We start from the raw sequence: 13221 nt of genomic DNA on the forward strand, positions 1-13221 counted from the left end.
TTTTTGAACGTTATATTTATCCTGATTACTTTTTCCTTGGGAATGAAAAACACGTATTTATTTAACTATTTAAATAAATTATTATGTAGGGTCTCGCCTCCCGAAAATAAGTAAGTATTGGAATAGATAGTCTGTGATTGTGCGCATACTTTTCAACATAATATGTCCTGCAAAGCATTGAAAACTAACTGTTGTGGACTGTATTATTTTGGGGTTTGTGTTCAAGAAAACACCCTTCCTTCGACATACATATATTATCGACCCTTATGTACACTATTACAATTTATACTTAATCACTATTACATATTCACTATTACTTATTCACTATTACTTCTTCCCTACTAGTCTTGAAGAAGGACTTGCTGCAACTGACTTTAGTTCCAAAATGTTCGCTATTTATATGCGTTGCTGGCGGCGAGATACAAAGCGATGCGGCGAGCTACAAGGCCATCGCCCGGCGGCGAGACACAAAGCGGCGGCGGCGGCTCAAAGCGGCGGCGGCTGTCTTGCATGTGCCGCCTAGGCCACGCCTCCTCCACGTGCAGACGCAATACACGTGGCGTACTGTGTAGAACGCGATAGTCGAAACCGCGGTGCGCCTCGTCAAAACCGCGGTGCGCCTCTTCTTCCACGTGTAGCGTTGAAACTCCGCTCCATACACGTGGCGTCGCTGTGTGGGGAGCCCCGTTGTCGCCTGCGCTTGACCTTGATAGTATGCTCGTCCTTTACAGTCCTCCCCCCGGCGTAGCTTGCGTAGCCTCCTTCATCACGACGAGCTTGCTGACGGGGCGTCTGAAGATCCCGCTCTTGGTCTTCACTTCGGCTACCCGCACAGCGTCGTCCGGCCCGGCGTGAACGCGCACCACGACCCCCATGGGCCATGTGTTGCGCGGCAAGACGTGGTCCACGATGATGACCACGTCACCTTCCTCGAGGCGTCGCGTGTCCTTTCGCGCCTCCCCCCGTGGCACGAGCGTCGGTAGGTACTCCTTGATCCATCGGCGCCAGAAGTGGTCGGCGAGCGCCTGGCTGGCGCGCCAGGTCCGTCGGTCTGCTTCGTCGCACGGCCCCGTCGTCGGCAGTCCCGTTGAGGAGCCCAACAGGAAGTGGTTGGGTGTGAGGGCTTCGGGGTCGTCTGGGCTCACGCTCACGTGAGTCAGCGGCCTTGCGTTCACCGCGAACTCTGCCTCGGTGAGCAGAGTCTGCAGCACTTCTTCTGGTGGCGCCTTCTCCCGTAGTGTCGCGCCGAGCGCGGTCTTCACTGACCGCACCAGCCGCTCCCAAGCACCGCCTTGATGTGGCGCACCCGGCGGTATGTAGCGCCACTCCATTCGGTGGCGCAGCGCTTCTTCTTGTAGCGCCGGCGCCCACTCGTTGTACGCCTTCTTCAGTTCTTGATCGGCGCCCCTGAAGTTTGTTCCGTTGTCTGAGTACATCAGACGAGGCCACCCTCTGCGCGCCGCCATTCTCCTCAGCGCCATGATGGCTGAGTCCGTTGATAGAGACGCGACGAGCTCCAGGTGCACGGCGCGCGATGTCAGGCATGTGAACAGCGCGCCCCATCTCTTCTCTCTTCTTCGTCCGATCTTGACCATCATTGGCCCGAAGTAGTCGACCCCGCAGTTGGTGAAAGGTCGGTGGAACGGGTCGAGGCGAGCGCGCGGCAAGTCCCCTTTGGCTGGGACCTGCGGCATTGCTCGGCGTACTCGGCACAGCGCGCAGTTCTTCTCTACGGCGCGCACTGTGGGCCGCAGGTGGATGACCCAGTAGCGCTGCCTCAGGTCGTTGGTGACACGCTCGCGGTTGGCGTGTCCGGCGGCACAATGTTCCTGTAACACTATTAGTCTGGTTATTCTGTGCCGGCCGTCGAGGATTACCGGCTTCTTCATCGTGTCGGGTGCCGTGGCTGCGTTTATGCGGCCCCTTACTTTCAGCACGCCGTCTTCCATTACCGGGTCCAGTTTGTACAGCCTACTGGATCTGCTGATGGGGCGCCCGTCCTTGATTCGCTTTATGTCTTCCCCAAAGCTGTCGTTCTGTGCGCGCTGCACCAACAGTCGTTCGGCTTGTTCCAGGTGGCGACATTCTAGTCTCGTCGCCGTGTGTCTGATGTGTATGTCAATGAATGCGAGTACCCTTGCTGTTGCTCCCACCAGTGTGCGGAATTTGGAGAAGCGCTCTGGATCCGGCAGCCATTCCATCTTCCGTGGCAGCTCGCTTACATGCAGTACATCAGCTTCGTCCGTAGTTTCTCGAAGTTCCTTCTCCGTGGGCCACTGGTCCTCCGTCTTCATCAGGAATTCTGGACCCTGGAACCATCGATCATGTCCCGTGGTGAAACTTAGGCGGGTGGCGTCGTCGGCAACGTTTTCGTGAGTCGGCAGCCACCGCCACTCTTCCCTTTGTGTTAGTTCTCCAATCTCACCGAGGCGATGCGCGACGAACGGCGTGTATCTCCTTGCATCGTTGCGCACCCAGTGCACCACCGTCGATGAGTCTGTCCAAAACCAAGTACGAGATATGTCATACCTGTGCTCTCTTCTTATCTGATCAGCGAGTCTTGCGCCGATCACCGCCGCTTGAAGTTCTAGGCGCGGGATCGTCTGCGCGCGTCGTGGTGCCACCTTCGCTTTCGCCGAGACGAGTTTCACTTGCACGCTGCCGTCCGTTCGCCGCATACGCCAGTACGCCACGGCTGCATATGCTTGTTCACTGGCGTCGCATAGCACGTGCAGCTCGATGTCTTCGACGTTGTCCGTTGCGTAGCATCGCGGCAAACGTAGTGCGCCGACTGTTTCCAGCTGCGACAGCCAGCCTGCAAAATGCTCGCCCTCTTCTTCAGGTATCGGCTCGTCCCACGAAATCTGGAGGCGCCACAGGCTCTGCAATATGATTTTAGCACGGATGGTGAAATAACTTAAGAGGCCTAGTGGGTCATAAATTGACATGACCGCACTTAATGCTTCGCGCTTGGTTGGTGGGCGCTTGCGATCTCGCACCTCCACCGGTACCCTGTTCATTGCTGTGTTGAATCCTAGCGCGTCTTGCTCGGCGTCCCAAACTAGCCCGAGGATCTTCGGGGCTGGCTGCGCTCCTCCCAGCTGCGTTGGTGTGCTGGCGTGCAGTTCTCGTGGCACGTCCCTCAGCACGCTCCTGTCGCTGGTGTTCCATCTTCGTAGCTTGAAGCCTGCCGCTGCGTGCACTGTCCGTATTTCTTCGATCGCTTGTCTGGCTTCCTCTGCGTCGGCGTAGCTCACCACCAGATCGTCCATGTAGTGACTCTTCGTGATCGCTTCCAGCGCCATTGGATACTGTTCTGCGTGCTGCTGCGCATTATGATTACGGATGTAATGCGCCATAAATGGAGAGCTCGCTGCGCCGAATATCATGGACGTCATCTTATAGTGCTGTGGCGGCGTGTCGCGTCGGCTTCCCCTCCATAAAAACTGCTGCGCTGGCTGGTCTTCGGGTCTTATTTTCACTTGTAAGAACATCTCCTCTATATCTGCTGTGACTGCCACTGCCTTTTCCCTGAATCGAAATAATATACCTGGCAGTGATAGTAGCAAGTCTGGGCCCTCAAGTAGTTCATCATTTAAACAAGTCCCGTGGCTTTTGGCTGCCGCATCAAAGACCAATCGCTGCTTCCCTGGTTTGTTGGGATTGGTCACAGCAAAATGCGGCAGGTACCAGCACACGCTGCTCTTGCCTTCACTGCCATCGCACGGAACCGCATACCTTTTCTCGAATAAGTTGTTCATCTGCTTGGTGTACTCGGCTGCGAATTCCGGCGCGGCGTCCATCTTTGCTTCAATCTTCAGAAGTCTCCGCAGCGCGGCATTGTAGCTCGGCGGCATGCGGACATTATCCCTCTTCCATGGCAGGCCGATCTCGTACCCGCCCGGCGTCTTCTTCGTAGTCGTCTCGACGATGGATGTCGCTCGTCGGTCGGCGTCACTGATGCGCGGTCTGCTGGCTATGTTCAGTGATTCGATCTTGAAGTGCTCTGCCACCAGGTCGTGCAGCCGTTGGTCCGCTTGTTGTTCTCGGACGTGAAGCACGCAGTCCTTTTCGACGATCATTCGACGCGGCGTTGTTCCATGTATCACCCAGCCGAGATTTGTCTTGGAGGCGGCAGGTTCGTCGGCGCCGCCCGTCCGAAGTTCTCTGGTCACGATATGCTCCCAGTGGTCGGTACCCACCAGGACACCAGCGCGTGCTTGTTCGTAACATACCTCACGTTCCGGTATGTCGCGCAGATGTCTGTACCGAAGCAGGGATCCCGGGATGGACTGCTGATGCAACTGCAGCTTCTTCATCGTGCGGGCGCGCAGGTCGTGTAGTGTCCCGTCGCTCTGCCCCCGCAGCTGCACCGTCACCAGCCGACTTCCTTCTTCAATCTGCTCCATGTTCGCCCCGTGGATGCGGAGCGGCGTGGCGGGACCTTCGGCGCCGATCTGTTGCGCCAGGTCCTCATCAATGAGGGTGATGGTGGAGCCCTCATCGAGCAGTGCGTGCGTCGATACCTCCCCCCGTGGGCCGACGACGGTGACTGGACACATCTTCAGCAGGACGGCGCGGGGCGGTGCGGTTGCGCGGTCAGCAACCGCCATGACGGTTTCTTCGGTCGACGCAGCAGGCTCTTCTCTTCTTACGTCGTGCAGTGATGAGTGATGCGGGCGGCGGCACTGGTTCACGCCGCATGGTTTCGCTCGACAGTAGCTGCGCCGATGTCTCTTCGTGGCGCACTTGAAGCAGGCGCCCTTTTCCCTGACCAGCGCCCACCGCTCATCCACCGACAGCTTGGCGTAGCGCGGGCAGGCAACCATAGCGTGGTCGCGCCCGCAGCACAGGCAGAAGTCTTCTTTCTTCTCTTCTGGCTTCTCTTTTTTCTTCTCTTCTTCATCTTCACCGGAGACCATGGTGTATACTGCAGACTTCCTTTTCGGTGGAGCAGGTCGCGCTGCTGCTGCTGCTGCGACGTCTCTGCGCGCTGGTGCAGTGCTGCTCATCGGCGCGTAGGTGTAGCGAAGCGCCCGGTCCGCCTCTCTCATGAGGAAGCGGGACAGCACCACGATCTCTGGATCCGCTGTGCCTTCCTGTGCATAAGCATAATCACACCACCTAGACCGCAGGTGCGGACTAAGTTTGTCCAATATCTCCCGTGCTAGCATAGGGTCGTACAAATATCCTTTTCTGTCTATAGTTTGAAGTATACACACCACGTTTTGCACTTTTACCGCGAAGCAGTTGATGTCCTTGGCCGCTGCTCCAGGTCGCAGCAGCTTCCTCAGGTCTTCCATGGCCCTGTCGATTATTATCTCGGGCCTCCCGAAGCACTGCTCCAAAGTTTTCATGACTGCTTCAGGTGATGAAGCAGTGTGAAGCAGCGCTGCCACGGCGTCCCTTGCTTCCCCCTTCAGGCAGGTACGCAGCCGCTGGATGTTTTCTGCGTCGGACACTTGGTACATGCTGCTTGTGTCCCGGTAGGCTGCTCGGAACGGCAGCCACTCTTCAATCGCACCTGAAAATATCGGAAGGTCCGCGTGGCGTAGGCGCGGTCGCGCCATCTTCTCTAGGGACGCCGCCAGCTGCTCTATTCCCGTTCTTCTGGTCGGCGTCGGCGATCTTCCTCTTCTTAGTTCGGATCGCTGGTGTCTGTCATCCTTCGGCACAGGATGTGACTGGAGCCACTCGTCCACCTTGTTTCGTTCTTCTGTCGCGGTGACGGTATCTTCCGGCAGGCCCTCGTCTTCCTGTATGGCGGACACCTCGAACTGTAAGCGTTTATTTATTAGTTCTTTCTCAATTTGTAGTTCTTTTCTCTGGATAGCGGCGAGTCGCTCTGCCGCTTCTAATTCCGCCGCCTTAATCCGCCGCGCCGTACTCGCCGACGACCGCACCGATCTAGCGGATCTCGCTGGCGAATGCCGTCGCGGTTGCGGCGGGATCTCCATTGTGTCTGTGGCTGACGTCAAGCGTGCGTCAGACGGCGATGCCAGCGGGTCCAGCACCAGCCGCCGCATTCGTTCTTGCCGCACACGCTCTGTCTCCTGGCTCCGGTCCTCCACTTCTGCAGCTTCACCCTGGCTGCGGGTAACCACCATGCCTAAAGAGGTGACGCACCGCAGGCTTATACTGGCAGACTCGTTCCGCTGACCAGCACCCCTGATTCCCGGCGCGTACCACCAAGGTCACCCGACGGCCCGAGTCTACCCGTAAAAAACCTTACGACTCACCTCATTGGACTAGTACCAACAGCGCGGCCCCGTCGGTAGGTACCTGACTCGCCTGGTGACGATCAAAAACACCAGCAGGCTAGTACCAACGTTACCGGTTTGCCGATATTCGCCCCTCGAAGGTGAACTCGTTGCCGATGCGTACCTCTCTTCGGCAGGATCTGGTCTTCCACGGGCAGCGTTTCCTCTTCCTGGAGTATCCGGCGCTTGTTGTTATCCGGCGATCGAAGGACCAGACGTTGTTGTGGACTGTATTATTTTGGGGTTTGTGTTCAAGAAAACACCCTTCCTTCGACATACATATATTATCGACCCTTATGTACACTATTACAATTTATACTTAATCACTATTACATATTCACTATTACTTATTCACTATTACTTCTTCCCTACTAGTCTTGAAGAAGGACTTGCTGCAACTGACTTTAGTTCCAAAATGTTCGCTATTTATATGCGTTGCTGGCGGCGAGATACAAAGCGATGCGGCGAGCTACAAGGCCATCGCCCGGCGGCGAGACACAAAGCGGCGGCGGCGGCTCAAAGCGGCGGCGGCTGTCTTGCATGTGCCGCCTAGGCCACGCCTCCTCCACGTGCAGACGCAATACACGTGGCGTACTGTGTAGAACGCGATAGTCGAAACCGCGGTGCGCCTCGTCAAAACCGCGGTGCGCCTCTTCTTCCACGTGTAGCGTTGAAACTCCGCTCCATACACGTGGCGTCGCTGTGTGGGGAGCCCCGTTGTCGCCTGCGCTTGACCTTGATAGTATGCTCGTCCTTTACACTAACTGTCTCACCACAAAACACTTTAGACAGGGCTTAACTTTAAGCGCGAGTTCTCTTTAATCTCGTTTTGTCGTATTTCACATAGACAACTATTAGGGCTGATTTTCCAATCGTTGGTTAAAACTTGTTCATCGAATAACGTATTAAATTACCATTTCAAAAATGTATACTAATTGTCCGTATTTGACAGTTTACAGGTGACATTTAAAAATTTTCGTGTAATACTTTATTGGACGGATAAATTTTAATCGAGGATTGAAAAATCGGCCCTTAAAGTAACCGATCCCTGATTTAAAGTTAGACTGTGTTTAAATTGTTTTATGGCAAGACCATAATAAATTAGTAAAATATCTGGGAATACCATATAGCATAATGTAATGTCTTAAAGAAGTATTATAAGAAAAAAGTGTGGGAAAGGGATGGGGCTAAAAAATTTCAATGATTTTGTCTCTTATCCACACTGGAATCAATACTGCTTTAAAACATCATAGTATGTGATGATAGATGTACATATGTTTTAATATGGTGTATATTATGCCTATTTATTATTTTCTAATAGCTTTCATTTTGGCTTTATTGGTTGGAAATTCCTCTTATTTTTCTTCCTTTCTAAGTTTTAAAAATCTCTTGATTGTATTTACCGAGTGGTTTTCACTTTAAAATAGAGCCACTTTTTTCAACATAAAATAGAATATTTTTTAACAGATAAAATATTAATTAACTACAGAGGCAAGTGTCATTGCGGCAGCTTCGTTTCTGTCGCGGCAGAGTTACTCGCCTCGGCCCTTGTTCACCCTGGAAAAAGAAATAATATTTAAATAAATATGTTTATAAATAAAATATTAACCAGAATTTAAAAAGTGTTTTATTTCTATCCTCTTACTTCTTAACTATTCAATTAACTAAACACAACCGTTAGTATCATAAACCTATTCTAAAGGCAGTGAAAAAAATAGCCGAACGACATTGTTGAAATTAACACCTTTATATTATTACTAGCTGTCCCGGCGAACTTTGTACCGCCCTGTCAATGAATGTTGTGTTACCTTTTAGCTGAACTAATTAAGGCTTTGATGAACGTAATACAATGATACAAAATAAATATTTATATGGGTTGATAGGGAATAGTATTTTATTTTATTACTTCAAACACGTCTCAGAGAAAAATGATTGAATTTTAATAAGTTGTGCAGCATGGATTAACTCTTTTCATTATTAAACTGTTATCGACCACGCCAACGTTTCGTTTCACTTTAGTTGTGGTAATTATACCATTATCATTGGGCGATCGACGCTGATACAGTGGGTAACCATCGTTGCCTGTGATGGTCTTTGCCATCAATTTTCGTGGATACCTTTTGGTACACTCGCTGTCAACCATGCATGGTGTTTGGTGGTTGATTGTTTTACACGGTCCATGATAACAACGTCATGTCGGTCTGGATCGGTTTCAGGATTAGCAATCCCCGCACACTCATATATTTTATCTGCCCGAATCCTTTTGATTAACCAAATTAAAATGTGTGCATGCTGCAAGCCAGATTGTTGTCATTCGATTGAAAACATCCATCATTGAATAATCCCAAAGATGTGTTTCATTAATGTAACTCATCAGTGATCGGATTTTTTGCTTGAAAACACGTGTGGTGATGTCGTGCCGATCACTTGATATTTGTCCGGGAAGCAACAGTTGAACAATTTCCATCCATTTCATGTAATCCACATATAAATGTAATGAATAAATCTGGCCGACCATAATGACGAACATATTATTATGTCATTGCATCTTGTGCATATTCACTTGGGCTACCTGTGTATGTCGCCGGTAAAATAATCAATAGACCAACATTTTCTGCATCTTCTTCTGTGCTAATTGCATTGCATAAATGGATGCAATCTTCAAAACGCAATTTAGCTTGTTTATATTGTTGACGCAGTCGACGAAATCGCAACAAATAATTGTCAGAATTTTTACATTTTTATAGAATTTTTTCAATAATTAATCGAACTAACCTTCTTGGTTAGTTTCCCCACCAAAAATACCTTATTAATTTCTGAAAACACGCGTAAACACAAACATTTAAGGAATTTTTATGTACCTGCTTTTATTGCACTTTTTAATAATTGATTTTAAAATAAATACAAACAATATTAATTATTCACCCTTTTTACTTTTTAATTATTATTTTACACATTTTTGAACGCATTAATGTCAAACATTATTTTCCGTATTTGACAGGATTGACAACTAATGATTGACACGTACGAAAATCAAAATTTTGGAAAAATATTTATTCGTCTAGTTTTTGTTGTTTTTATGATTTATTCTTCTATTCTGGGCGGTGACAAATCCAACGAATCCAAAATCATGAAAATTGGTTCAGCAGATCTCGAGGTATAAATGTTGGAACATACAGACTTTCTTTTATATATATAGATGGTGTTTATTTCAACAATACAATTATGTTCAAATCGCTAGTATCGCTCATTAGAAATCTCTGCCTTATAAATTCATAGACAGACTTTTGATTCGGACAATTTTTGTGGTTCGTGAGTTCAATTGTTAATGGCATTCATGGCATAAATTTTGGTATTATTATTTAAACTTAAAGTTTATATTATACTTATATTCAAAGTACATATAGTAAAGTTAAAAGTTAACACAAGTATTTATGGTGGACTCACCTCCACACTTATAACTCGTAGTGGTTGCTTGGAGTACAGTTTGTGTGCGAGCGTCATGAATATCGACTCCACGTTGTCACATTCTGAGTCTAGTAGCGCTGACGTCTCGAACAGCTGAGAATTTTATCAAAATATGAATGAATTATTTTTACATAATTATATCTCCTTACTACTCCTACTGTTACAAATGGGAAATTAGGGGAGAATGGATGTATGTGTGTGTAATGTTTGTTACTCTTTCACGCAAATACTACTAAACCGATTACAATGAAATTTAGCATTAATATAAGGGGTAACTTGGATTAACACATATGATAGGTTTTATCCCAGAAATCCAACGAGAACGGAAACTATGCGGGTTTTCTTCGAAAACGCGGGCGGAAAGCTAGTTATAAAATAAATTTCTTTGCCCCATCTGTCTGTAAGGTTGTGAAAAACAACTCCACTCATTTTTTATATGTCGTCACTATGGATTAGGTGGAAAACATGCTTTTTGAATTCGTTTATTAACTCACTTATTATTTAATGAAAAAATCTTGATAGTTTATTGTTTTTAAAATAAGATGTAAAATATACAGTAGTAGCTATATTGATATGTATGAAGCATAAGCCGCAGCCGCATAAGGCTTCTCTATCACTCAGCCCCCGGAATCACAGACACAATAGAAAATCTATTGTGTCGTGGACCGATCGGGCCGCTAGGGGCTCAATGGGTTAGATAGAGGTATATTTTTAAGTATACTTAGTTATTAAACACGCACACGAAAATACATGTAATAAATCTGAATAGTTTGTTTACTTGAACATGCTAATCCTAGGAATTGCTGGTCTGATTTGAAAACTTCTTTCAGTGTTTGATACCTCATTTATTGAGGAAGACTATAAGCTATAATGTATACATCATCACATACAATAGGAGTTGAGTAATACGTGCAAAGCCGGGTGGGGCACAGCTAGTTTAATATGCAAAGGGGACACTTACCGGCATGCCGTATTTATCCGCAAGCCGTTGCGCGTAAGTAGTGGCCAAGCGCGACTCGGGCGTGCCGCAGTCGCACTTGTTGCCGACGAGCACGCGCGGCGCGCTCATCAGACTGTGAGACTCTATCTCTTGCATCCAGCTCGATATTGACTATGAGTTATTTATCTATTTAACACTTTATTGTGCAACAAACCAAATACATAAAATAACAATTTTGCAATAAACAAAAGCACTAAGGGTGGCCTTATCACTATGCAGTGATTTCTGCCAGACAACCGCCGCAGAAAGCCAAAGAAGCGAGATATTCCGAGAAACAAGTTACATATTGTAAGTCAGTTAGTGTGGTGTGGTCGTTAATCAGTTAGATAAGCATGTAAATAGTAGCCAAGCGCAACTCGAGCGTGCCATAGTCGCAGTTACAACTTATTTATTGTGAAATAAGTCAATTTCAAGAGTATGTGTTAATCTGCTATGCCTAATCCACTGAATCAATGTGGATGAGATTTCGAACACCAATAGACAAAAACTTGGGAAGGGATATGGGCCAACTTTTGTCAAAGTATCTTGTTAGTTCACATATAGCTATCACACACAAATTATAAACTGATACAATAAAGTGAAAATTTAAAAAGAAACACAATCATATCTACAAAATAAACAAATATATACTGCTACTCACATGGAATGTCTCTGGCTTGGTGACATCATAAACAATAACAACAGCATGCACATTCCTGTAGTAGTGCTGCACCATTGACTTGCGGAATCTCTCTTGACCAGCTGTGTCCCATAGCTGCAGCTGAAATGTAACCAAAATTCAAAAGCACTTATATTTTACAGTATGGTTTGAAAGTAGTTAAATTATATTGTGTATAATATTCAGCTTTTTAGAGATGAAAACAGATCATACATACAAAAAATTCACAAAGAAAGTGGCACATTACATGGCTATTGTTGTTATATTTATCTGAATTACGGATTTTCAACTTTATTTTTTTAATATCAGTGAAATATGATATGGCAAAAGTAGTAAATATAGCATTAAATCAGAGCATAAATCGAGTGTCACGTGTAAACAATTTATTGCTTTGTTATTTGTATACATTGCCATTTCAAACAGATGGTAAAATAAGTAGGAACAGAACAAAGTATTGATAACAAATTTTAGAATTTACGTAGTATCTACAACTAAAAATTAAAAGTATATAATAAATACGGAACCTTTATATCTTCGTTGCGTATTTTTATAGTCCTTTCTCTGAAGTCCACACCAATCGTAGCCTCAGATTTATCTAAAAACTGTCCTTCGCAAAATCTGTAAGTGAGACATGTTTTGCCAACCCCAGAGTCACCAAGCACAATTATCTTGAATACCTTCTTCTGTTGCAAACCAGGCACTTGTTCAGTAACGGAATAAGACATAGTAAAACTTAATAAACTACAAATTTCACTTACACGACTAAGTATTGTTTTATTATTGTTTTTACAAGCTGTTGTCGCACGAATATTGACTTTAGAAATGACACTGACAAAATATGACATAGGAATTGAAAATTGAAATTTGAAACATTAATTCACTTTTTTTATCATTTTTAAATCGCTGTCACAGATACGAGTCATTTTGTACAAATGGTACATTTCGATGGTAGATTCATATTGCCAGATATATAGAGCAAACAAGAGTTCAAAATACATAATATTATTGCTAAGATTATTATAATGAAACTTCTTTAGGCACGTTAAGATTTCAAGGTCGCATCTTGGCAGTACCGTCGCCAAAGTTTCACTTCTGACACGTCTGCTAGGCACACACGCTTTTTTATTGACGGAGCGCCAATCATCCAGATGGTGCGGTTGAAATCATTTTATTATAAAGGCGACAGTGCCCATTCTCAGTAATCTGTAATCACCTCCACATTTGCCACCTGACATGTTTTACGCGTTTTATTTTTTTTTATTATTGTTAGCGTTTAATCGTTCTACACAAAAGAAGCAGGTTGAAGCAGACCAAGACAAATTTTATATGACATCGTAAAGGCTTACGATTCTGTTTTTCAGTAGGTATTATACTTTTTTGTTTAAATATTGGATTGAATAAATTCCCCCATGGCCAATGGTGTAATTTTTTAGAATTTCCAAAAATGTTGGAATTCCCGAAAACTGAGCTACTTTTACTAACCACAAAATAGTTGTTTCTCTGAATTGCCACGTCTTCTACCCGCAGTTACCATAATATTATTATCCATTCATTATACCACACATATATTGAACAATTATTATTCTGATGATTGATGAATGCAGAAGTTTTCCAATTTGCATTTAAATTAAAACTATACAATATAATATAATGCACTGCACAATACTGATAAAGCTTTGGAAATAAATCAAAATTAAACTAAAACAATTACTGATTTACGTATTTCTAAATCGGAATCATTAATTCACTTAGTTAATTCATATCTGTTATATTGTGTGTGCCATAGATGTTTGCAAAGAGCAGCAAAATGAAGTATTTGGAATTAGGTTAAAATT

The 13221-nt window shown here is 45.9% G+C and overlaps 2 protein-coding genes across 2 annotated transcripts; both read right to left on the minus strand.

Moving 5' to 3' along the window:
* Nucleotides 1–213: 213 nt before the first annotated feature.
* Nucleotides 214–6458, minus strand: LOC123701315. The gene is made up of 2 exons (XM_045648742.1): nt 5226–6458; nt 214–5099 (listed from the first exon to the last, which is right to left on the minus strand). The coding sequence occupies exons 1-2, from the start codon at nt 6105–6107 to the stop codon at nt 726–728; spliced, it is 5256 nt and encodes a 1751-aa protein (XP_045504698.1). The 5' UTR covers nt 6108–6458; the 3' UTR covers nt 214–725.
* A 1170-nt stretch (nt 6459–7628) lies between these two features.
* LOC123701333 (putative Ras-related protein Rab-33) lies at nt 7629–12202 on the minus strand. Its single transcript, XM_045648768.1, has 5 exons — nt 11911–12202; nt 11369–11488; nt 10690–10839; nt 9708–9821; nt 7629–7817 (listed from the first exon to the last, which is right to left on the minus strand). The coding sequence occupies exons 1-5, from the start codon at nt 12109–12111 to the stop codon at nt 7740–7742; spliced, it is 663 nt and encodes a 220-aa protein (XP_045504724.1). The 5' UTR covers nt 12112–12202; the 3' UTR covers nt 7629–7739.
* Between the last annotated feature and the right edge of the window lie 1019 nt (nt 12203–13221).

The sequence above is a fragment of the Colias croceus genome, chromosome 21, assembly GCF_905220415.1.
Source record: "Colias croceus chromosome 21, ilColCroc2.1".
Classification (NCBI taxonomy): domain Eukaryota; kingdom Metazoa; phylum Arthropoda; class Insecta; order Lepidoptera; family Pieridae; genus Colias; species Colias croceus.